The sequence below is a fragment of the Aspergillus vadensis genome, assembly GCF_003184925.1.
Source record: "Aspergillus vadensis CBS 113365 unplaced genomic scaffold BO88scaffold_17, whole genome shotgun sequence".
Lineage (NCBI taxonomy): Eukaryota > Fungi > Ascomycota > Eurotiomycetes > Eurotiales > Aspergillaceae > Aspergillus > Aspergillus vadensis.
Window position 1 is genome coordinate 367401 of NW_020292055.1, and position 21216 is coordinate 388616.

At 50.4% G+C, this 21216-nt stretch overlaps 5 protein-coding genes across 5 annotated transcripts; 2 read left to right on the top strand and 3 right to left on the bottom strand.

Annotated features, from left to right (window-relative positions):
- Positions 1 to 1258: 1258 nt before the first annotated feature.
- Positions 1259 to 11314, bottom strand: BO88DRAFT_445033 (uncharacterized protein; the record flags this gene model as incomplete). The annotated part of the gene is made up of 9 exons (XM_025710163.1): positions 1259 to 1975; positions 2031 to 2468; positions 2526 to 2805; positions 3219 to 3366; positions 3644 to 3704; positions 9292 to 9940; positions 10046 to 10376; positions 10455 to 10810; positions 10882 to 11314. The coding sequence occupies 9 exons, from the start codon at positions 11312 to 11314 to the stop codon at positions 1711 to 1713; spliced, it is 2961 nt and encodes a 986-aa protein (XP_025561133.1). The 3' UTR covers positions 1259 to 1710.
- Positions 11315 to 12995: 1681 nt separating this feature from the next.
- BO88DRAFT_445037 (amidohydrolase family protein) lies at positions 12996 to 14250 on the top strand. The gene is made up of 2 exons (XM_025710164.1): positions 12996 to 13375; positions 13438 to 14250. The coding sequence occupies exons 1-2, from the start codon at positions 13074 to 13076 to the stop codon at positions 14162 to 14164; spliced, it is 1029 nt and encodes a 342-aa protein (XP_025561134.1). The 5' UTR covers positions 12996 to 13073; the 3' UTR covers positions 14165 to 14250.
- Positions 14251 to 14590: 340 nt separating this feature from the next.
- BO88DRAFT_465808 (uncharacterized protein) lies at positions 14591 to 16280 on the bottom strand (the record flags this gene model as incomplete). The annotated part of the gene is made up of 2 exons (XM_025711433.1): positions 14591 to 15236; positions 15286 to 16280. 2 exons carry the CDS (start codon positions 16278 to 16280, stop codon positions 14591 to 14593), a joined length of 1641 nt encoding a protein of 546 aa, XP_025561135.1.
- Positions 16281 to 17409: 1129 nt separating this feature from the next.
- BO88DRAFT_368912 (RING finger domain protein) lies at positions 17410 to 19045 on the bottom strand. The gene is made up of 2 exons (XM_025704124.1): positions 18087 to 19045; positions 17410 to 18031 (listed from the first exon to the last, which is right to left on the bottom strand). The coding sequence occupies exons 1-2, from the start codon at positions 18909 to 18911 to the stop codon at positions 17885 to 17887; spliced, it is 972 nt and encodes a 323-aa protein (XP_025561136.1). The 5' UTR covers positions 18912 to 19045; the 3' UTR covers positions 17410 to 17884.
- Positions 19046 to 19221: 176 nt separating this feature from the next.
- Positions 19222 to 20648, top strand: pre8 (proteasome core particle subunit alpha 2). The gene is made up of 5 exons (XM_025707106.1): positions 19222 to 19379; positions 19431 to 19450; positions 19508 to 19558; positions 19626 to 20231; positions 20282 to 20648. The coding sequence occupies exons 1-5, from the start codon at positions 19336 to 19338 to the stop codon at positions 20398 to 20400; spliced, it is 840 nt and encodes a 279-aa protein (XP_025561137.1). The 5' UTR covers positions 19222 to 19335; the 3' UTR covers positions 20401 to 20648.
- Positions 20649 to 21216: the final 568 nt, after the last annotated feature.

A 21216-nucleotide genomic window follows, 5' to 3' on the forward strand; every position in this document is an offset into this window, starting at 1 on the left:
AACACTGGGTTACCGCGCCACTCAATCAACAGACAAGGACAAAAGAACCGTTTCACTTACGCTGGCAAAATAATTATGGCCATTGCCCCTCCGAATGGAACCGGACGACATGATGAATGAGCGGAAGGAATGAGCAGGGAATCGACTCCTGACTGGGATCGACTTGAAATGGGATGAGGCGAACTCAAGACCTCGGCCACCAGGGGTGCCCGACCGGACGCAAGCCGGAAGAAAGGATATAGGGACGGATAAGGTCAGTAGCGGATAGAAAGGCACAGAGCGTGAGAGTAGCGAAAGTGTGCTAGAATCTGCAAGTAATGGGACGTGTCGGAGGGAAGAAAATGAGAAAATGTTCTAGAAAGTTGAGTTTGGACAGATCCGGCCTGTCTTTGGTATGGAGGGGGGAGTAGCAATAGCAAGTAGTACAAAGTAGTGGAAGTAAGTCAATCGATCAACAGCAGCTCTGGTTGGATGCCATTAAACCCAACAATTCGATGCGGTGAAGAACAAGAAGCACAGACGTCATGCCGCGGGGCAGTCGCAACAAGGCCGAGAGTTCCAGGCAGGAAGTATCCAGTCCTTTAAAAGTGATTCATTCACTCCCTGAAGGTAAATCGAAGCAGCTCAGAACACCTCTGGAAAACTTCGGTCGCAGAATATCCGGGGAGATGGAAATTTCCCCAGTCTTTGCCTGATCGTCTAGCCCCCCGACAATTTCCCTCCGAATTGAACTAGTAATAGTAATATTGCCTCCCTTCTGTCCACACGTGATCTCCTGCGTTTTCGTCGGGTAAAATCGCGTCCGAATCTGGATGGAAGAGGGGCGCGTCGGGATGGATGAAGAGGAGTCTGGATCTGGACGTAAAATCTTGGTGCAAAGTTCCTGAGAGGCTCCCCTGGTGACACTTCTTATAGTCGAGGATCGCATGATATGATACTTCCTTTGTACTATCATCCTGAACGATTTGATATCGAATGGAGCCACGCCGATTGGGTCCCTTGCATGTCTCCCTGGTGGGACTTTGGACGACTATCAGCCGAACTCCTCATTACCCCGTACTCCTGGGGTCGATTTACATGAGCGATTTTTCGCCATAGTCTGGACCCAATGAGCCCAATATTGGGTGATGCTCCGGTCGATTCCGTCTAGTTTGCGGGAATTGAAGTTTTCTCGAGTGCGCGTGACCGATACAAACTACTACTACCTACTATCTATTGACTGCGAGATATACCCGAAAATGGAAAACGTACAAGAGATGATGGATATTCATGAGTGATTATGTGCATTTGTGGATATTATAGATAGGTAAATTCCAGGCGTCCTGCTATGCAATGCTTTTGCCGGCCATCGGGCCGATATTTTTAACCGTGTCCCCCTTTTTTAAGTCTCCGTCTCCGTCTCATATCCGTACGGTAGATGCGTAGCCCTACGGATACAAACGTCGAGGCCATCGATAGATGCTTCAGCGCGGGTTCTTCAGCAGCCCTGCTAAGCATTGCCCCTTTCCGCAGACCCATGGCGTGCCATTGGCTCCCGGTCCGCGGCTTATCAACGGAGGCGGAGGCGGATGAGCGTAGTTCGTAACTTCTTTTTTTGGGGTGGAAGCCCCTTATTCATATCGTAACAACGTCAGGCATCTATTTTTAGTGTTGGGGGTGAAGTCTGGTTCCCATGATGGATGATTGCTCCGATGTGTCGCGCTAGTGAGACTATGCGGCGGCCGCAACCTCCTCAGCAACCGGGGTGGCTTCGTCCCGGCTGGACGACCACTTGGGTCTCCGCTCTTGCGAGTTGTTCTCTCCGCGGGCTCTCTGGACCCGGAGAACGGCACCCCAGGGACCCTCTGCGCGGTTCAGCGCGTTCATGGCATTCTCAGCCTCCTCGACGCTGCTGAAGTCGACGAACAGGTAGTAGTGGTCACCGGGCTCGAATCTCTTCGCGGGGTGAGGAGCGAACAGCTTGCTGACATTCTCACTATGCAGCCAATTAGCATCCCGGACAATCAATACACGCAGGGACCGATCCATACACTTTGTAATCCTTGAAGAAGTTGGTCATGTTGCTGGTAATGGCCTCCTGGTCCGTCAACCTCGGGAGGCCGCCAACATAGAGGCGACGGCTGGGATCGCTGTTGGAGGGGGTACTGGCAGTGGTGGTGGTAGTGGTCTTCGACGGAGTGCGCGGGGGCTGGGCCTCGTCGCCGCGGCGCCACCGGTCCATGCTGAACGGAGAAGAACGAGTCTCACGAGGGGAGGCATCCGAGCGCGGCTGTTGCTGTTGCTGCTGCTGAGCCCGCTCGCTCTGGGTCTTCACGACACCAGGCTTGATCTTGACGGGACGACCAAGCATGTCCCGACCGTCCAACTCCGTCATGGCGCGCTCGGCCAGCTCCTTGGTCTCCAGATCGACAAAACAGTATGAGGGGTTGCGGCCGGTGAAAGGATCGATGGCGATGTCGATACGCTCGCTATTAAGCACTCAGTTTGAAACTCCCACGGGTGTCTTCTGTTCAAAGTATTCATACATTCGGAACTCAGCCGCATCGAAGAGAGCCTGCACATCCTCCGACTTGGCCGTGTAGGGCATGTTGCCCACGTAGAGACGGCGGCCCTCCGAAATAGCCTGGGGCACATGCGGGCTGGGTCTGCTGAATGCAATTCTCGAGGTGCTGGTCTTGGGACCGGGGGACCCGGCAGCGGCGCTCTGGCCACTAGGGCTCTCATCGCGCTTCACACGCCAGTTGGGGGAGTGGAAGGCCCGGCCTGTGGTTCTGACCCCATTCTGGAAGACATTCTTTTGGGGAGCTAGGCACGCATTAGCGATTTAGGATATGGCCGTGAAAAATTGGATTCAGCCCCAATGAGCAGCCCAATGCGATCGCCTACACACTTTGTTCCTGGGGCCTCGGGCTCTCGGGAGCGTCGACCATTGTGACGGTAGAATGTGAAATGAAGGGTGAGGGTATAGTCTATGGATTCAAGGTTCGTTAGTATGGATTGACACAGAATTTACTTATTTCCTAATCGGACAGACGATCATGGCAGTCAAAAGAGGGTATTCATACCGTGAACAGGACAAAAGAAGAGTCACAGAAAGCCAACAATTGCCTTCCAGAAAATGTCCAAGGCAAGAGAAAATCCCCCGGACAACAAAAAAGCGAATGCCAACACAGAAAAAACGTCGACGCTGTAGCCTGCGTCAGAAAATTGCCCTCTACATTTTTTTGATGCGAAATGAAACCAAACAGCGCAAATGCCGCAAACAGAACAAACAGCTGGGGATGGATTAATCTCTGCGCTGCCGATGATTGGCCTGTTAGCGAACCGGGGGAGATTTTCTTCATATAAAGCCGCCCTTTGTTTTTTCTCATTCCATCTTCACTCACTTCCATATCTATTTCGACAGCAGCCTTTGAATCAATTCAGATCTCTGCCTAACATGATGACTGTCTAATGGACAGCAGCTTCAAAGCTACGGAATTAATGCATTCCGTTATTTGCTCTGCAGATCTGCAGAACCATCACCAATACTTTTCCCTTCTCTTTGTTTATTGCTTTTTCTGTTACCAGCGTTCCACACATACAAGTCATCCTTCAATGATGAAGCAAGATTTCACACAGACCTGTTCCGAGTTTACAAAACATGCGGATCCACGATCGTTCCAACTGCTGTCTGACGATGTGATGACTTGTATTCCCTTGCCCTTAAGATAGATTTATCAAAGAATGAATTTTCCAACATCGTGAAATGATACCACAATGTAGTCAATTGTCGTAGAAAACATGTCCTATCCTCTCATACAATTATAGAACTCATCCTAAGGCCCTCGGTATTTGCATAGCATACCCTGCCTATCAGGGACATGATAATCCTACGGATACTCTAAGGCGATAGTATAGTACTCCGTATCTGCCCTGGCAATACTATAAGTCAAGGGCAATTGATACCGTCATTGTCTAAGGTACATACTAGTAGCCCTACTTCTACTCTGATTATACTATCGAATGGTGTGGTCTTAGATAGTAAGTACTTTGATAGTAAATACTACTTGGACTTGAATAGAACACCGTACCCGAATGAATACAAATAGAAGATAGAGCTTCAAGTATAAGCAGTAAACTCATGGTATATAATTTTCACTCACTCAAAAGAAACACTACCTCGGCTCGTCACTCGTATACATCATACTAATAATTACACTTTCCCCATCATCATCCCTTTTTGATATCCCAGCACATATAGGAATATCACCACGATCCAACCAGAAAGACTACGTACTATCTTAGTACTCACCCCTCAATCCCCAAACCGCACCCCCAATAACCCCAAACACCAATATATGCAAGAGAACCCCCAACCCGGACATCAGCAACAACACCCACCCCTGCAACTGATTCTTCACCACAACCTCCGAATACCTCTGATCACTAAAGCTCACCCTCGAATACAACGTCTTCCACCCCAACAACGGCACATACCGCTGCAAGGCCTCCTCGACATACTTCCTCGCCTTATAAACCGGCGAATTCACCCCACCCCTTAACTCCAGATAATTCCTCCTGGAGAGGTCATGAATAGCATGCGCATCACGAACACGCTGATTCGAGTACTCCGTCAACGCAGCGGCGCGGGCATGCTCCTTATTACTATTATCCAACAACTTGCCGTGACTGAACACGCGGTGCTCATCGAGTAAATCGAAGAGGATCCGAACATCCTCCATCCCTGCGTTCAGTCCCTGGCCGTAGAATGGGAACATGGCGTGCGCGGCGTCGCCGATGATCACGGCTGCGGAGCCGTAATGGTGCGGGCTGCATTTTATGCCGATGAGGGGGAGGTGCGGGCTTTGGTAGAATTGTTGGGAGAGGGAGGATTGAGAGATTAGGTCTGGGCAGACGCCCGGGAAGTGGGTGTCGAAGAAGTCGAAGAGGGTGGTGGGTGGGGAGGTTTTGAGAGAGTCGAGACAGGATGCTGGCGCGAAGAGAATGCAGTTGAAGGATTGGTCCGGGCAGGGGAAGGCGCAGAACATGTATTGCCCTCCCGGCCAGATGTGGAGGTAGTTGGGGGGTAAGCGGAAGGAGTTGGTCTTTTCGGTGGGTGGGATGCGTAGTTCGCACCATACTGTGTCGGCGTATTGTTGTTGGTAGTCGAGTGGGGTGTGGCGCATGATTTGTTGTCTGGTGGTGGAGTGGGCGCCGTCGGCGCCGATGAGGAAGTCGAAGGGGACTTCTTTGGGTGGAGGTGGTGTCGTTGTGGATGGTGATGTGTTGGGGTCTTCTCGTTGCTCAAACCACACCTTGCGGGTTTTCATGTCTGCTCGGATGAGCTTGTGGTGGAAGAACATCTTCACGTTGGGAGTGGCGTCGAGCTCTTGACGGAGGGCGATGTTGAGGGCTTTGCGGTCTAGAGAGTATAGGGAGTTTCCGTGTACGTCGTATTGGTGGAAGGTCTGTTGGAGTTTGCCTGAGACGCTTCTTCCGTGGACCATTCTGCCGTGCATGGGGATGGCAGTCCGCATGATGGCGCGGAGGAGGTCAGTTCGACCGGACTTTTCGAGGGCTCTGATGCCCCGCTCGGAGAGAGTGAAGTTGATGGATTTCTGAAGCAAGGGAGAGGCGCCTGATGGATTGAGACGCTCATCTAGAGGGTAGTCTATTAGCTAGATGTAAGGGTATAGGGATACTTGTGAAGGGCATACCGCCACGGAGTTCGTATACTTCGACATTGTCATGGTAATGGCTGGCGTAGAGGGCCGCAAGGGAGCCCACTGGCCCACCACCAACGATGACGATCTTTCCGTCTGCAGCCATTGTAGTCATATTCCGAATTGTTCTGGAGACTCGAATGGTGTCTTCTGGTAGCTCCACAGAGGCGAAGAAGAGCCAGCTTATATAGCTGAGGCACGACCAAAATTACGCGATATAAACCATGAGAAGATTCGCGCAGAGCCTATACTGGCAATAACTGTAGCACTGGTCTCATTCTCGACACTTTACCGTCATCAGGCAGGCAGGGCCACGAGATCATCATCAAGAGCAACCATGTGGGCCACCTCTCAGCCGTACTTACATCTTGCTCCGAGTATGACAGCAGCAATACATTGTTGGTAATGAGCAGCACATTGGAGCGGCAGGTAGTCGGTTGTATGCAGCTGTGACGACGATTCTGCATTGACGTAGGTGAGGAGCTGAAGTCAATTCCAACCATCCAGGCATCAGTCAAAGACATGAAAGAGAAGAACATAGTAGATACCGTAACAATACCGACACTTGGATGCAAGTCATGTGGGGACATTAGTATATACTAGGACTAGTACTAGTAGACAGTAATGCTTAAATCCCGACGGACCGCAATATTCAACACCATCCCATCCTTGGCTGATATTAATCTAACCTCGGGCAACAATGCAACACGACTGCATACTAACCAGATCGATCATGCAGAGGTGATGTGCTCAGCTGAAATGCACGTTGTCGTTGGCGCAAAGGTATGAGCGCAAACGGAAACCCTATGATTGGACACCTTACGATGTAACCCCTCCTCCTTGCATACCGAGTTGAAACACCGTTCAGCTCCAATCAGCCTTACAATCTTATTAGAAATCACTAGTTAGTAGATAGTTACGGTCAGCGACCCAATTCCGCCCCCTTGGGACTTAACCTAAAGCCTATTTTATTTACCTGCACGTCCAACCTGAACGAGCCTGACGTTTATGACCTATCCACCACGACCATCGAAAGGAGTAAGTGTACATACTTTAATCCACATAAACATACTTACATATCCTCTAACTTACTGCACTCCATGCAGAAAAATCCTTCAGCCAACTCACCCAAACACCCATAACTCGCTATCGCTTAATCTCCGCAATCAATAAAACCTGCACCTTGTGCCATAAGAAAAAACCATGTCAAACCCGCCAAGAAGAAGAACCAACACCATCAACAAATTCACCTTCACCCGCCCCGGCGACGTCGTTTACGAGTTCCCCAAATACACCTCCGCCTCCTGCAAAGTCCGCATCACATTACCTCCAGGCAGCACCTGGACCTCAGGCCCACACTGGCACGAAAAGCGCGTCGAATACTTCCGCGTCGTGCAAGGCGCCGCCTGGTTCACCCTGAACGGGGAATACAAAGTCTATCGGCCGTCGGACGGCAACGTGCCGATCCCATTATTCACGGTCCACGAATGGGGTCGAGCTCCCGAGCAAGAAGAGGGTGATTTGATTGTCGATGAATGGACGGCGCCGGCGGATTCGTTCAAGATTGCGTTCTTCCGTAACTTGAATAGTGTCATTCTGGATGAGACGAGTGATGGGAAGACACCGCTGAGAAGTGAGTGGTGGTTGACGCTGCAGCTGTGGGTGATTTGCCATGGGTTGGATAATTGGCCTGTGTTTTGTAGAGGGTTGTTTGGCGTGCAGTGGGTTGTCACGCATGTGTTTTTGGGTTTGGTTGCGTTGGTGGGTTCGGCGGTCTGGGGTTTGAGGGCTGCTTATGATGAGTATACGGCACAGGGGATTAAGGATGTTATTCGAGCTGCTAAGGAGGGGAAGAGGGTGAAGAGAAGAGGTGTTGATTGATTGATTACATGTTGGCTTGTGTATGATATTTGCCACGTCAGGGTTGGATGTGAGTTGAACGTTAGGCTGCCCGCATGAATGTGATACTATCGTTGCCAAGTATGCAGTTGAAGTAAACTACACAATTGGCATTAGTAAGAGATTCAGCGCAGCTTGAATCTGGAGAAGAAATAATGTCTCGATGGACTTCAGCAGGTATACACTCGTGATGCTACCTGATCGGCACAGCTTTGGCCCGCATCATCATTTGCTCAAAATCAAGTAACTAGCTCGGGGTGTTATTGGCTCTAGCCCTTCGAATAGCCTACTAAGAGCTACTCTAGCGGTAACTGACACTATGCAGTTGCTCTCCTTGGCAGACACTTGCCGCTACTAGATAGATAGTCTACATGAAGCACCGTCTCGTATTTCCGAGGATATACCACCAATCCCTGCTCCTAACTACTAGCTAGTGTACAGCGTCTACACTAGAATAGATTGAATTGGACTGGTAAGAGAACTAGGTAGATAGGCGGCACAAGATCATCCCAGCCCAGCCGAGCTTAGTATTATAACCCTGTATTTATTTTTCTAACTAGTAGTAGTAGTAGTAGTAGTAGTAGTAGTAGTAGTAGTAGTAGTAGTAGTAGTATTCTGTTTGAATGATGAAATCATTTCCAAAGTAAGAATATTAAAACATACTACTCACAAACCAGGAAACAATTTCCGGCCCTAACCCCGAATGAATATTCCTGCATAGACGAGCTGACCGACTGCATATGATGTACTACTCCCCACTAAGCTGAAACCACACCTTTCTCAACCATAAGTACTCCTAGCTACTAACTAACTACTAACTACTACCAATCATACCGCGAGGACCTAAGTAGAGAAGGAGAACTATCATCTCGAGCCAACATCTCCTTCACTATTATCCATCAATCCACAACTCTCCATTGGAATACTTGCTGCTCACTTAGTAGTACCTACTAGTATGCTTCTGAACACATTAGCAATGAGAAAGAAAAAAATATATTCCTTAGTATCATGTATGTATGCTTAAGCTCACTCAATCAAGATCTTATCCATCAGCCTACCTGCTCCGAGCCTTCCAACCCATCTCATCTCAGCTGAGGTGGGAGTGGGGTCAAGCTTGCTAGCTCCGCGTTTAGTAGAAAGAAGTACGTACGTACGTGCCCGGATGCCTTTGCCACTTGCCCCACACACACACACACACACACACACACGAGGGGATTTCCGTGGCAGGAATATCTTTGTATCTTTCGATTTCTATACGGGGGATGAGCTGAGAAAGAAATGAGGGGTTTTTGATGAGGGGACACATTGCTTTTTGTTACCATTGGGTGGATGCGGGGTTGTCGACAGACAGATTATCTTAGGCATCTGAGAATGAGCAATGGTTGTGTACGGTATAAATAGTGCATTGCTGATTGGGGTTATGACTCGACCAGGAAAATATTTTGACGATCTAATTAGGATTATTTGACAAAGCAACTGCTCGGTAACTTTGCTTCAAGCTAAGCAACGTCATCATATCATATCCTCCATTTTGTAGACCTTCATACATATGACCATCGATCACGCCAGGATCTCCGCGAAGGATCAGCGTGATCGTCAGGCAGTGTTGTATCCAGCCTCGGTCATGGGAACCTCGTCGTCTCGCTCGTACAAAATCTCCGGGCGGATCTTCTGGCGTAGAATGTACCTTCGGAAAAAGTAAGGAATCTGGCGAAGTCCGTATGCGGCATGAAAGCGCGTCGGGACTGAAAACACTTGGTCCAGTTCTTCCAGCGTCTTGCCCTTGGTTTCAGGCATGAACATCAGAATTAGCCACCACCCGACGATGCACCACCCCGCGTACCAGCTGAAAGCCCCCTGCGGGGTAAATGCCGCACGCAGGGAGGGCCAGGTAATGGCTAGCAGACAGTTGAACAGCCATGTTGTTGCCGTCGCCAAGGCCATGCCGTGGGAACGGACGTATAGTGGGTAGGCTTCGGCGGAATAGGTGAATGGGACTGGGCCCTCCCCGACAGAATACACTATCGCGAATAGATACGTGCCTAACGCAATGCATCCAAGCCGGGCTGAGGAGTGTGTATCTTCCGGTATCCAGAAGCTAAAACCGGTGAAGAACATAGACAGCGCCATTAGAGGAAACGTGGTGAGAAGAAGGTTGCGACGGCCAAAGGTATCAATTGTGTATACAGCCGGTATAGCGAAAAGCCAGTTGATCATACCCCAGCCAAAAGAGGCTGCCAGTGCTTTCCGCTGGTTTGATACAGACAACTGCGTCAGTGAATTTCCCGTAGTCCCGAGGAAAATCTCAGATGAATAGTAGGCAATAACATTGACACCTGCAGCAGAGTTAGTATTTACATACTAGAGATACTCGGTATCATACCGCAGAACTAATGCATCGGTTAGCAGCAGCTCAGTTGGGAATTGCAGTTGTGGTTGACATACCTGTTGCATGAACATGACGAGCTCCGACGCAATCAGCGCGCGCCGGTTTCGGGGAACGGCGATAAGCTCGATGAGTTTGTTTTGTCCCAGTTTCATGCCTGTCTCTGCCTGCAGCAACGTGTGCATGTAGTACAAGTCACGCGCAGCCTGGACCTTGTTGAAACGTAAACTGCACATGGACTCATAGGCCTTGTCATAGCGGTTGCGCGACATGTACCAACGAGGCGACTCAGGACACGTGAACACAAAGCAGCAGACGAGAAGGGCTGGAAACAAGGCTGAGGCCATCATCAAGCGCCAGTTGAGACCGACAATCCCTGCAGGGTCCTGTATTTCGAAGAAGGCCAGGTCGGCAACGTAGCCAAACATGATGCCAAACGCGGTCCACATCTGCCATTGCATGACCAAGGCACCACGAATGACCGGAGGGGCAGTTTCTGCGGCGTAGATCGGGACGGTGGCTGACTTGGGACCAATGCCAAAGCCCAGGGCAAAGCGCGCAATGAACATGTGCCACCAGGTGTTGACGAACCCCTGCCAGAGACAGGTGATGGCCGAAAAACAACAGGTAATGAAGATGGTGCCTCGTCGGCCGAACCAAGCATTGAACGGGACGGTTAACCAGCAGCCGATCAGAGCACAACACATGTAGGGTGCGCAGTTTACGAGGCCAAGCAGCCAGTTCGACCTCGATTCGCTGCCACGATCAATACCGAACTGATGCTTATAGAAAATCTGGGCGCCATTGACGACAGTTTCGTCTGCAGGTGCATGATTGCCTTAGCCTGTGTCGTGCCACATCAGGCCTGTTGAAGAAAAGGCTTGGACTTACCCATTCCCTGGACAGCAGCCGACAGGGAACACAAGCAAATGACCAGGTACATTGTCCACGGCTGGGACCAGCGATGAGCGTATTCATTCTCTAGAACTGCCAACTCCTGGGGCGTCAGGCCGGGCACCTCTGCATATCTTTCAGGGACCTGCGCCAACATGGCACCCATTGCAAAGGCACGCACATCCTCTTCGTCACCCATCTGGTGAGTGATGGCGAAGTTGATGCCCTGCCGGCGTAGTTCCTCCTGGGTGTATCCGGCCAGGGGATTGGCAAGCTTCGCGTTCATGTTTCGGCGCGCCCGCTCTGCAGCTGTTCCAAAGGAACGCTGGAGACGAATGTTTTCTCTATGGTCAGATGCATATTCATCATTCGAGGGCTTGTTTTCGAAGATGGGCTCCCCGATGACCGGGCACTCCTCTTTTCCAAACATTTCCAGATATTGGGATCTGGTCGCGATGATGGCAGCTGATACTGTGGGGGGTGTCGAAACAAAAGTCTGCGTGAAGATCGGCAAGAATTAGCAGGTCGTCGCTAACGCGAAGAGTTATTTGAATAGGAATAAATGGAGAAACAAATGAGTGACCGAGACGAGACATCAACATGAATGGCCCATTGCACAAGGATGGATCGCAAACCTGGCTGGACCGTTGGCGCCACTCCGAGGTGCATCAACAAAGGATGCAAGCAATGACAAAGAAGTGTAGTGTGAGAAGAGCGGATGTGAACAGACGAGCCAAGCAGGTCTACCAGCGATAAACTGGATGATACAAAGAACTGTTCAACGCGTAGGATGTGATGCAGGGATAGGGAAGAAAATGCGTGCAGAAAAGTGGAGTCTTGGGATGCATCACCACTTGCACAACTGGAACATTTGTCGACTCACCGTTTCAGCCAACATCCCGGGGCATAGACATCTACAGGCCACCGAATCAAATTGATTGCTTAGGCCGGACGCGTTGCTTGTTTATGCTTTGGTGAGAGTGTATGGGAGAGAAAAGAGAGAGAGAGGCTGGAGTCTGACTAACGAGCGACAGGGAGAGACACGATTCATTCACCGTGGACACATGCAAGACAAAGGAGGGAATGAGACTCATCCAGTCTCTGGGGTTGGCTGGTCCTTGAGGCTTAGAGACGGCCTTTGGTCGTGATCACAAACGTGGTTCCCTGTCGCCAGCAGTGGCATTCTGGGCAATCAGTGGGCAGCAGTGAGGTTGTACAAGCCTCGTTTGCTGCAATGAGGCCACCCTCCATGTTGGATTGCGGGTTTGACATCCGCATGGCCATGCAACCCCAGATGCCAAACATAGTTTTCTTTTCCATCTAGACTGCATCCGTCAACATCGGGGCAATTTACGATTCCAGATCTAAATCTCGTGGATGTTCTGGGAAATGAAGGTGACAGACAAAGCACGGATGGAAAAGATTACCGAGACTCAATTCGCATCTTCAATTCCCCGGATCGCCGTCGCTTAGAACATTGACTGGTGTGCGGGGTCACTCTTACTCCACCGTCGGATCGCGCCAGGCCCGTCGGATGGAGCCATACCATTGATGCTACTATCCTTATCCCAGGATAAGTAGATAGTGTTGGATCATCCGATGGTTCTGATGCCGCTTTTCCGTTCGGATCTCCTTACAGCTCTTCAACGTCACAGTCTTACCCCGCATTCCGCAATGGCACCAGTTTCCCTAAACCGACTACATCTGGACTGTTATCCCAGCTGTACCGACAATTACTGGTCAAAGAACGTGCTGTAAAATACAAGGGAACATGTTTCTATAAGCTGGTGATAATGCACGTCTGCAAGTCTCTATGGTGACGACATCCACTCTGGCCGACTGTATGCCACTCCGCTGTCAATCCATAGCCCATCCGCATAGTCGGATGCAGACACCCCTGCTAGCTGTCGGAACAGCAGACGGATAGATAGATCCAGGTACTATCTATCCATCTCCACTATCCATAGTCCATACTCCACAGACTTTAATGTTATTTGACCAAAGAGTCCATGGGTCGGCAAAGGGTCGAGAGGGGGAACATACCCGCTTCCGACCCGCCTCTGCTCTCTCTCTATGATGGCATCACCCGGTTTATAAAGTAGCCCTTACTCCTCACTTCTTCCCAGCAAATTGTACAATACCCCAGTTTACTTTTATTCCTCGTCTACTCCTATCTCACTATACACAATATGCTCGGCAAAATTGCCCTCGAAGAAGCCTTCGCGCTTCCCCGCTTCGAAGAGAAGACGCGCTGGTGGGCCAGTCTCTTCTCCACCGACCCCGAAACCCACGTCAAGGAGATCACCGACATCAACAAGCTGCGCATCGAACATGCCGACAAATACGGCGTGGGATACCAGATCCTCTCCTACACAGCCCCGGGTGTCCAAGACATCTGGGATCCCGTCGAAGCCCAAGCCCTAGCCGTGGAAATCAACGACTACATCGCAGAGCAGATCCGGGATAAACCCGATCGCTTTGGCGCATTTGCGTAAACCTCCCCCCATACCCCACATACTACCTTACCTCACTAACTCTAATTCCCAACTGAAGGACCCTCTCCATGCACAACCCCCAAGAAGCCGCCTCCGAACTCCGCCGCTGCGTCCAAACCTACGGCTTCAAAGGCGCCCTCGTCAACGACACCCAACGCGCCGGGCCCGACGGCGACGACATGATCTTCTACGACAACGCCTCCTGGGACATCTTCTGGCAAACATGCACGGAACTCGACGTGCCCCTTTACCTGCACCCGCGCAACCCCACCGGCACGATCTACGAGAAGCTCTGGGCCGATCGGAAATGGCTCGTGGGTCCGCCGCTCAGCTTCGCCCAGGGCGTCAGTCTGCATGTGCTAGGGATGGTCACCAACGGGGTGTTTGATCGGCACCCTAACCTGCAGCTTATCATGGGCCATCTGGGTGAACATGTTCCGTTCGATATGTGGCGCATTAATCATTGGTTCGAGGATCGCAAGAAGTTGTTAGGGTTGGCGGAGACGTGTAAGAAGACGATTCGGGAGTATTTTGCTCAGAATATCTGGATTACTACGTCAGGGCACTTTTCCACCACCACTTTGAACTTCTGTATGGCGGAGGTCGGGGTCGATCGCATTCTGTTCTCTATTGATTATCCCTTTGAGACGTTTGAGGATGCGTGTGTTTGGTTTGATGGCGCTGAGTTGAATCTTGTGGATAAGGTTAAGATTGGGAGGGATAATGCGGCGAGGTTGTTTAAGTTGGGAGCGTTTAGGGATTGTGATGCGAAGATTAAGAATTAGATGTGAATTATCATTAACGAAATGAGATAAGATTGATTTTTTACGTTTGTGGGTTTTATTGGATTGGAGTTACTATAGTATTCGGCTGGCTGACGAGCTATGATAGTTTCACTAGAATACATCTCAGATCTATCTAGCTTCTACTACATCAAGTATGTAAGTATGTAAATGTGCTCCTTTCTGTCAGTCCACCTCCTAATCCTTGTTCATTTTTTTTTTTTCCTTCGATTTCTCTTTTCTTTCTTTTTTTGAGTTTTCATTTTTCATCCGTCACCTTGCTTTCGCTCTTCTCTCATTGGTATCTTGAAATCATTGCTTCTTGCATATGTATCAGATCCCTAGAATCCCCTCTCTCACACCAATCCTCAATTCACCTCATGACCTAACCAGTGTCAAATAAGCTTCATCCAAACCTAAAAGTCACCTTCAGAACACCCAACCATCATCCGAATCCTCATCATCCTTAGAGCCAGACACAGCAGGCTGCGCAGCCTTAGCCAGCGCCTCATACGCAAAGTCCCGGACCTTAACCGTCGGATCCATCTCTGCAGTGAAAGGAACGTAATCTTTAACCCCCACCACTGTCTTCGCTTCCTCCTCCTTCTTCTTCTTCTCTTCTTCGCGGCGCTTCTCCTCCTGCGCCTGCTCATACGCAACCTTCCTGGCCTCTGCCCGCTGAGCAGCCTGGCGCTGCCGCTCACGCTCACCCTCGATATGGTGCGCGAGCATGGCGCTTCTCCAGGCCTGAGGAGTCTCCTGCATCTCTCTGTAGTGAGGCTCCGTGTACCGTTCCTTGATGTCCACAGTGACTCTAATAATGGCATCGTAACTCTCGATAGCCCGGTTGATCAGATCCCAGACTGCGATGAGGGCACGAGTCATTTCCACGCGCACGGGGTTCCAGTTCTCCTTCACGGGAAGCTGGCGCTGGTAGTCATTCATGAAGTCGGTGTAGATGTACGCGTCGAAGAAGTCCAGGAAGACGGTGAGAAGGTCACGCTCAGATGGGCGAGGCTTGTTGAGATGGCTGGAGTGGGTAGGCGTTAGTTGAGTTTGCTTTGCTTTGCTTTGCCTTGCTTTGTGGTATTGAGTGAGAGAATGGGAGGGGGGGAAAGACATACTTTAGAATCAGTTCAGTCATGTTTCTGAACCGAGTCACCACGTTGTACTGCGTATCTTCTGCGATCTGCTTGACCGAATACTCCACCCGGCGCGCCCAGGTGAGCTCTTGTTGCAAGATGTGGTCCACAATGCCGATGCATTTTTTGAGCTCTTCTAAGTGGTGCATGACCTCTTTGACTTCGTCTTTGGTCAGTCCGAGGACTGGATCCACGGGAGTAGCGTGTCTGCGAAAGAGGAGGAGCTCAAGTCGAAGAACAGTGTTGCTCATATCGATGAAGCGTGTTTTGGTAGTCAGGCTCATATGCTCTGAGCTGGTCATGGCCCTCATTTGTTCGAGGGTACTCTTCTTGCGCTCCTCGGGCACAAGTGGAATCGAGTCAGAGCCAACTCCTGCGTGTTGGTTGGTGCTCAATTGTGAGGCTGGGGTAGGGGGGCTTTCGATCTTAGGGGTCTCTGATGCATTGGTCATAGTGCTCGCGTTGGTGGTTTCCTCTTCACCCGCCATGGTGAAGGAAAGAGGCGCAGTTGCTAGCGAATCAATCTGTCTGAAGTTGATAACTTCCTCGCAAACCTTGGAGACGGCTAGTTTGTATGAATCTTCGATCTGCTTGTTTCGATAGGCGTCACGGTTTTCACACGACCTGTAGTACTCGGGAAAACGCTCTGTGTTAACGTGTAGAGGAAGTGGGAGACCAGAATCGCGTCTGTTTTGAGTGAGGAAGGTCGGAGTGGGCTCTATGGGTTCCTCATTCACTGAGGGTCCGGGCTCCCCAATACTCTCGCTTCTATTATCGGGCATGTTTGCTATAATTGTCTCTATAGCAGAACTCTCGTTGTTGGTTTTGATAGGTGAGACCATCCCCTTGTCTTCATCCTGGGCTTGCTCGGGATACCCCTCAAGATATGCGATGTGGTGGCGGTACAGGTCACGGATACAGGACTCTATGCTCGACTTGGCGGAGAGAGATCCACTGCTTGTGAGTGCAGATGCCATGATAGGCAAGTGATCGCGTGTCCTAGGACTGTGAAAAAGTGCACTGGGAGCTGGGAAGAGAACGCCGCAAAAGGATATCACAACTGCTCAGATGTGTTCATGAACACCAGAGATCTTGAAGCGACTGTCTGTGTGATAAAGAGCTATGCACAACTGCTCTTGCAGAAAAAAGTCCACACACAGTATCACAATGCCTTGAGTAACTTGAGAAAGATCGAATATGATGATGTTGGATGAGAGTAATGACGAGAGAAGAAGAACACTGGGAGATCATCTTCCTGAGAACACTTATCAAAGCGGGCCATGCGATCTCGGCGACGACTAAGCAATGAAAGATTCACTGTGTATACTGCTGCCAACGCCTTGAACTACTTGACCGTGCGGCTGTGATCACAGGAACAGCGGTTGTGGGCACAGGGACGGAAACTATCTTGATGTGACTATCTCCTATAACGGCTATCTTTGACCGTTCGAGATAGTTGGTCTGGAAGGTTGCAATCGCGCGCACGATATCGAACCATACCGGCATACTTGTGGTTCGTGTCTATATGAATTGCTTCCATCCTCTGGCAGAAGTAGGGCTATGAGCTTACCCAATGGTTCTGGCTTTTACTGACATGAAGAACAGACGAAGACTACTAGGGCTCAACGCCATGAATCGAGGATAAAACACGGAATTTCTCACTTGGTATCAGACCAACCTAGTGTCCTCAATCACCACTCATACTGAATCGTCGATTGCATTGTAAATGTGAGAAATGTCGCAAATAACTCCATGTCTCATGAATAAATAGTTGGGCGTTGTATAGTGGATCAACCACTGGCGGAACGGCCCTTCCCGTGGTTCGGCTCAAGCACTACTGACTATGAGAACTGAAACTGGTGATGATGGCATGGGCAAAGGACCAAGAAAGTGTTTATACAAAAAGAAGATTGCCTGGATGAGATTGCTATCGCTGCTAATAATTTTTCGATATTTGGTCTACAAATAGGTGCCGATCTGCGGTGGGCAGATACCCTTGAAACATTACCGGATAGTCAGAGTTGGGCATCCCTACTCACTCGTGGGCATTGTTACCCCGCTTGTAGTGGTGAGATAAAGTCAAAGCAGGGTTGCCTCGATCTTCGTATTTGAGCAAGTCTCAATTCAATTTGCCCACCAGCACAGCTTGGCTCGAGAAACTAACATGTACTTAAGAATGACATTAATTAAATAGAGGCACAAGGTAATAACATTCAGGGTATATGAAACTACGTATAGTGTACCGCATCTCAATCCATGACGCTTACAGAAAAATCGAGCGTCTAGTTTAATCGAGATGCAGTTTGACCCTCCCTCCAGTCATGACTGCGGAAACTAAGCAGGTGAAAAGGAAAGAACAAAACGTCCTCGCCAGCCACACTACTTAAACAGAACATGATCTGTGAGGTTAGCGAGGGTCTGCCTCGTTCTTCGCACAGTGACTGATTGGCACCTCATTGATAAGGAGTGTGACAACTCAAAGTAGTGCGTGGATATCGCCAGCGAATAGAGCACTTAAAGAAACAAAAACAAATTTAGATACGAAGGTTCATGACTGTAGATGACATACGTCGGACCAAGGTCAGTCTTCCTTCTTACTTTCCTCGGACTTTTCAGCAGAGGCTTTATCATCTTCATCCTCGTCGTCGGGCAACGGAACATCCATGACTTGCTCTCCAGCTTTTTCTAGAGCCCTGCAGCTCCATGTTCTTACACCTTTGTAAACGGCCTAGTATTCGCGGTCAGAAGTTGCTATAAAAGGAGAAGTCATGATGTAAACATACCCAAAGGAAACTACCAACACCGATGACGATGACCAACCACGCGACCCGGTTGCGGCCAGAATTCCTTCCGCCACCAAACATCCCTGTGCCGCGCAGTGTCAATCCATGCCGTGAAGAAAGTGCAAACACAGCCTTGATGAAAGACAGAAAGCCCAAAGAGGCTAGCCCTTTGATGAAGTGCTCAGTCCAGGAAGCCTCTTCATTGTCCGGTAATATACTCGACACAGGGCGTGTATCCCAGTAATCCGAGCGGATAATGGGGTCCATAGGGTCCACGTATAGATTAATGATTGGGTCAGCAATAAAACCAAGTAAAAATACAGTCAACATTAGAATAATTAAAGTAAGTCCAAGCTGCATCAATGGGCTACTGATCCAGTGTGCCCATCGGAGGCGCTCTAAGCGATAGCGGAAGCCACATGTCGGACAGTGCCAGTAATTCCTCTTGCCATAGCCTGGGTCCGCATGACGCCAAAGTTGTAGGCATCCCTCATGCACATAACGCGAGGATCCTTTGCATTTGCAAGGGCGAAGCAACCGACCCGACTCCGGGTCTGAGGACTGGTATGTCACGCGTTGCTTGGACTGAAGAAACCCAGGCAGGTGTTCGGATGGAGGAGGGAAGGTAGGGTAGACGGTCTCCAGGCAGATGCGACATGTACGAGGAGGGTAATGCTTTTTGGTAGTCTCGCCTGAAGATTGCGAAGGTTCATCAGGTCCAGCAACATCTTCTGGACTCTGCCTTACATCAAAGTCAGGGTCCGAAGCTGAGGCGGAGGCAGAGCTCGAAGGCCACTGCCAGAGCGGCTCATTGCGCAGGTCCATTCTGCCTTTGCCTGAACAGTCTCAGAGCCAATGGCATAATATGATTCTCAGACCTACCAGCGATCTGAGAACCTCTAGCGGTAACTGGTAGGCGTTTGTGTCGAGAGATGCGCGAGGACGAGGAGAAAAAAGAGGGAAAAGTGGGTGAGGGAAAAAGAGGCCAGCTTAAAAAGGCGATGTGGAGAAGAAGTCGTGCCGTAACCGCACTAGCCGCTCGCCTACCGTCACCGCCCGAGGCGCGGCTTGGCGCCGAACCAGCCGGCGGTGCTGCTGCTGCTGCGTCAACATCCTGCCGCCTGCTGTCCTTGAGGGTAGCTCCATTCTTGATCCCCCACGACCTCATCCCATCTCCGTTCACCTTTCATCCATCACTTTTGCACATTCTCATACCCGCCGGAGCTTGTAATTGTGGAAAGACGCACTCATGGCTGATCGCTACTCCTTTTCTCTGACCACGTTTTCCCCCAGGTAAGAGAAGCTCACTGCTCGATAGCTAGGGTCCTTGCTAACATTGCTCAGCGGAAAGCTGGTTCAGATTGGTAATGAAGACAGCTACCTACTTTAGCTGTTTAAACAAATGTGCTGACTAGTTCTAGAATATGCCTTGAACGCTGTCAACCAGGGTGTAACTGCTCTGGGCATCAAAGGTATGACATAGCTCTGATCCACCCGGCCTAGCTCGAATAGCTACTGATGACCACCGCTACTCAACAGCTACCAACGGAATTGTTCTGGCAACCGAAAAGAAAGCCAACTCACCTCTCATTGACCCGCCTTCCCTCTCCAAGATCTCCCTGATTACACCCGACATCGGCATGGTCTACGCTGGAATGGGCCCAGACTACCGTGTGCTCGTGGACCGGGCCCGCAAGGTTTCTCACACTGGCTACAAGCGCATCTATAACGAATACCCCCCTACCCGGATATTAGTGCAGGACGTTGCCCGAGTTGTTCAAGAAGCGACTCAATCTGGTGGTGTCCGACCGTACGGTGTCAGCTTGTTGATTGCTGGCTGGGACGAGGGCGTTGAGCCTGAATCAGGAGAGGCCCAGCGGGGTGATGGCGAGGACGAGCCTAAGAAAGCAACTGGCAAGACGGGTGGTATCTTGAAGGGCGGCCCCAGTCTGTACCAGGTCGACCCCAGTGGCAGTTACTATCCGTGGAAGGCCACGGCCATTGGAAGACATGCGACGAGCGCAAAGACATTCCTTGAGAAACGTTACACCGAGGGTCTCGAGCTGGAAGATGCCATTCACATTGCTCTCCTGACTTTGAAGGAGACCATCGAGGGAGAGATGAACGGTGATACGATAGAAATTGGTGAGTTTCACATCTGGCAGATTCTATTGCTGTCTTGCTGACGATAACAGGCATTGTTGGTCCTCCCGCCGATCATCTGCTTGGTTATGAGGGTGTCGAAGGATCGCGCGGACCCCGTTTCAGGAAGCTGAGTAAGGAGGAGATTGAGGACTATCTCACCAACCTATGAACTACCCCATAGATCGATACAGATCTTGACATACCGAGCCTTGTAGTATAATAGACACGACTCAAGTCTTGCGAGGTTTCCGCGATATGACAGGGCGTCCCGGCCACGCAGTAACCGGGGAGCTGAAAGGTGGGTTTTCAGGAGTGACCCTGGAACCTGACGAATATTTGGGCGGTTCTAGACTCGCCAGTAATACTTCAAAAACCTGATCGGAAATGAATGCTATTGTCAATGAAATTGCACGACTGCACCTGTCTTCCTAGACCCAGTAATTGGGCTGCTGGGCTTTGGGCCTGCAGGCCACACAGCATCTGCAGGATGGACTGGACCCATAGAGCCCCCATTGTAACGTCGTAGTCAGTCCGTCCTTTTTGTTTTCTGCAAAATGGGAATGACCAATCTAGCTCGGGAGGAAACCTGGGCATTTACACAGAAGCAATTCCAGCGTTGGACCTTTTGATTGTCAGTGGGCGGGTCACTGCAGCAGTCACACGTCCATCAGCGCCAGCCATCTTGACTAGTGATCGCCGACGCCATTCCTTCCACCAATTTCTCCGCAGCAAAAGCAATGACTAAGACCAGCAAGCCTAAGCGGGGACTCAACAATGGCGATTTTACCTGTCATCCAGCTCGCCGATCGGACAAGACTTCCTCAAAACATCGTCCGCTCGTCCCTGAGTTGACATTCTAACCATCGTCCACCCTCGCCGTGGCCCAAGCTTGATCTGCCCCCTTACCCCAAGCCCCTCCACCACTGGCAACTAGCTTCGCATCCTTCCACTTCCCCAGATCTGACGGCGCTAGGACATTAGATGA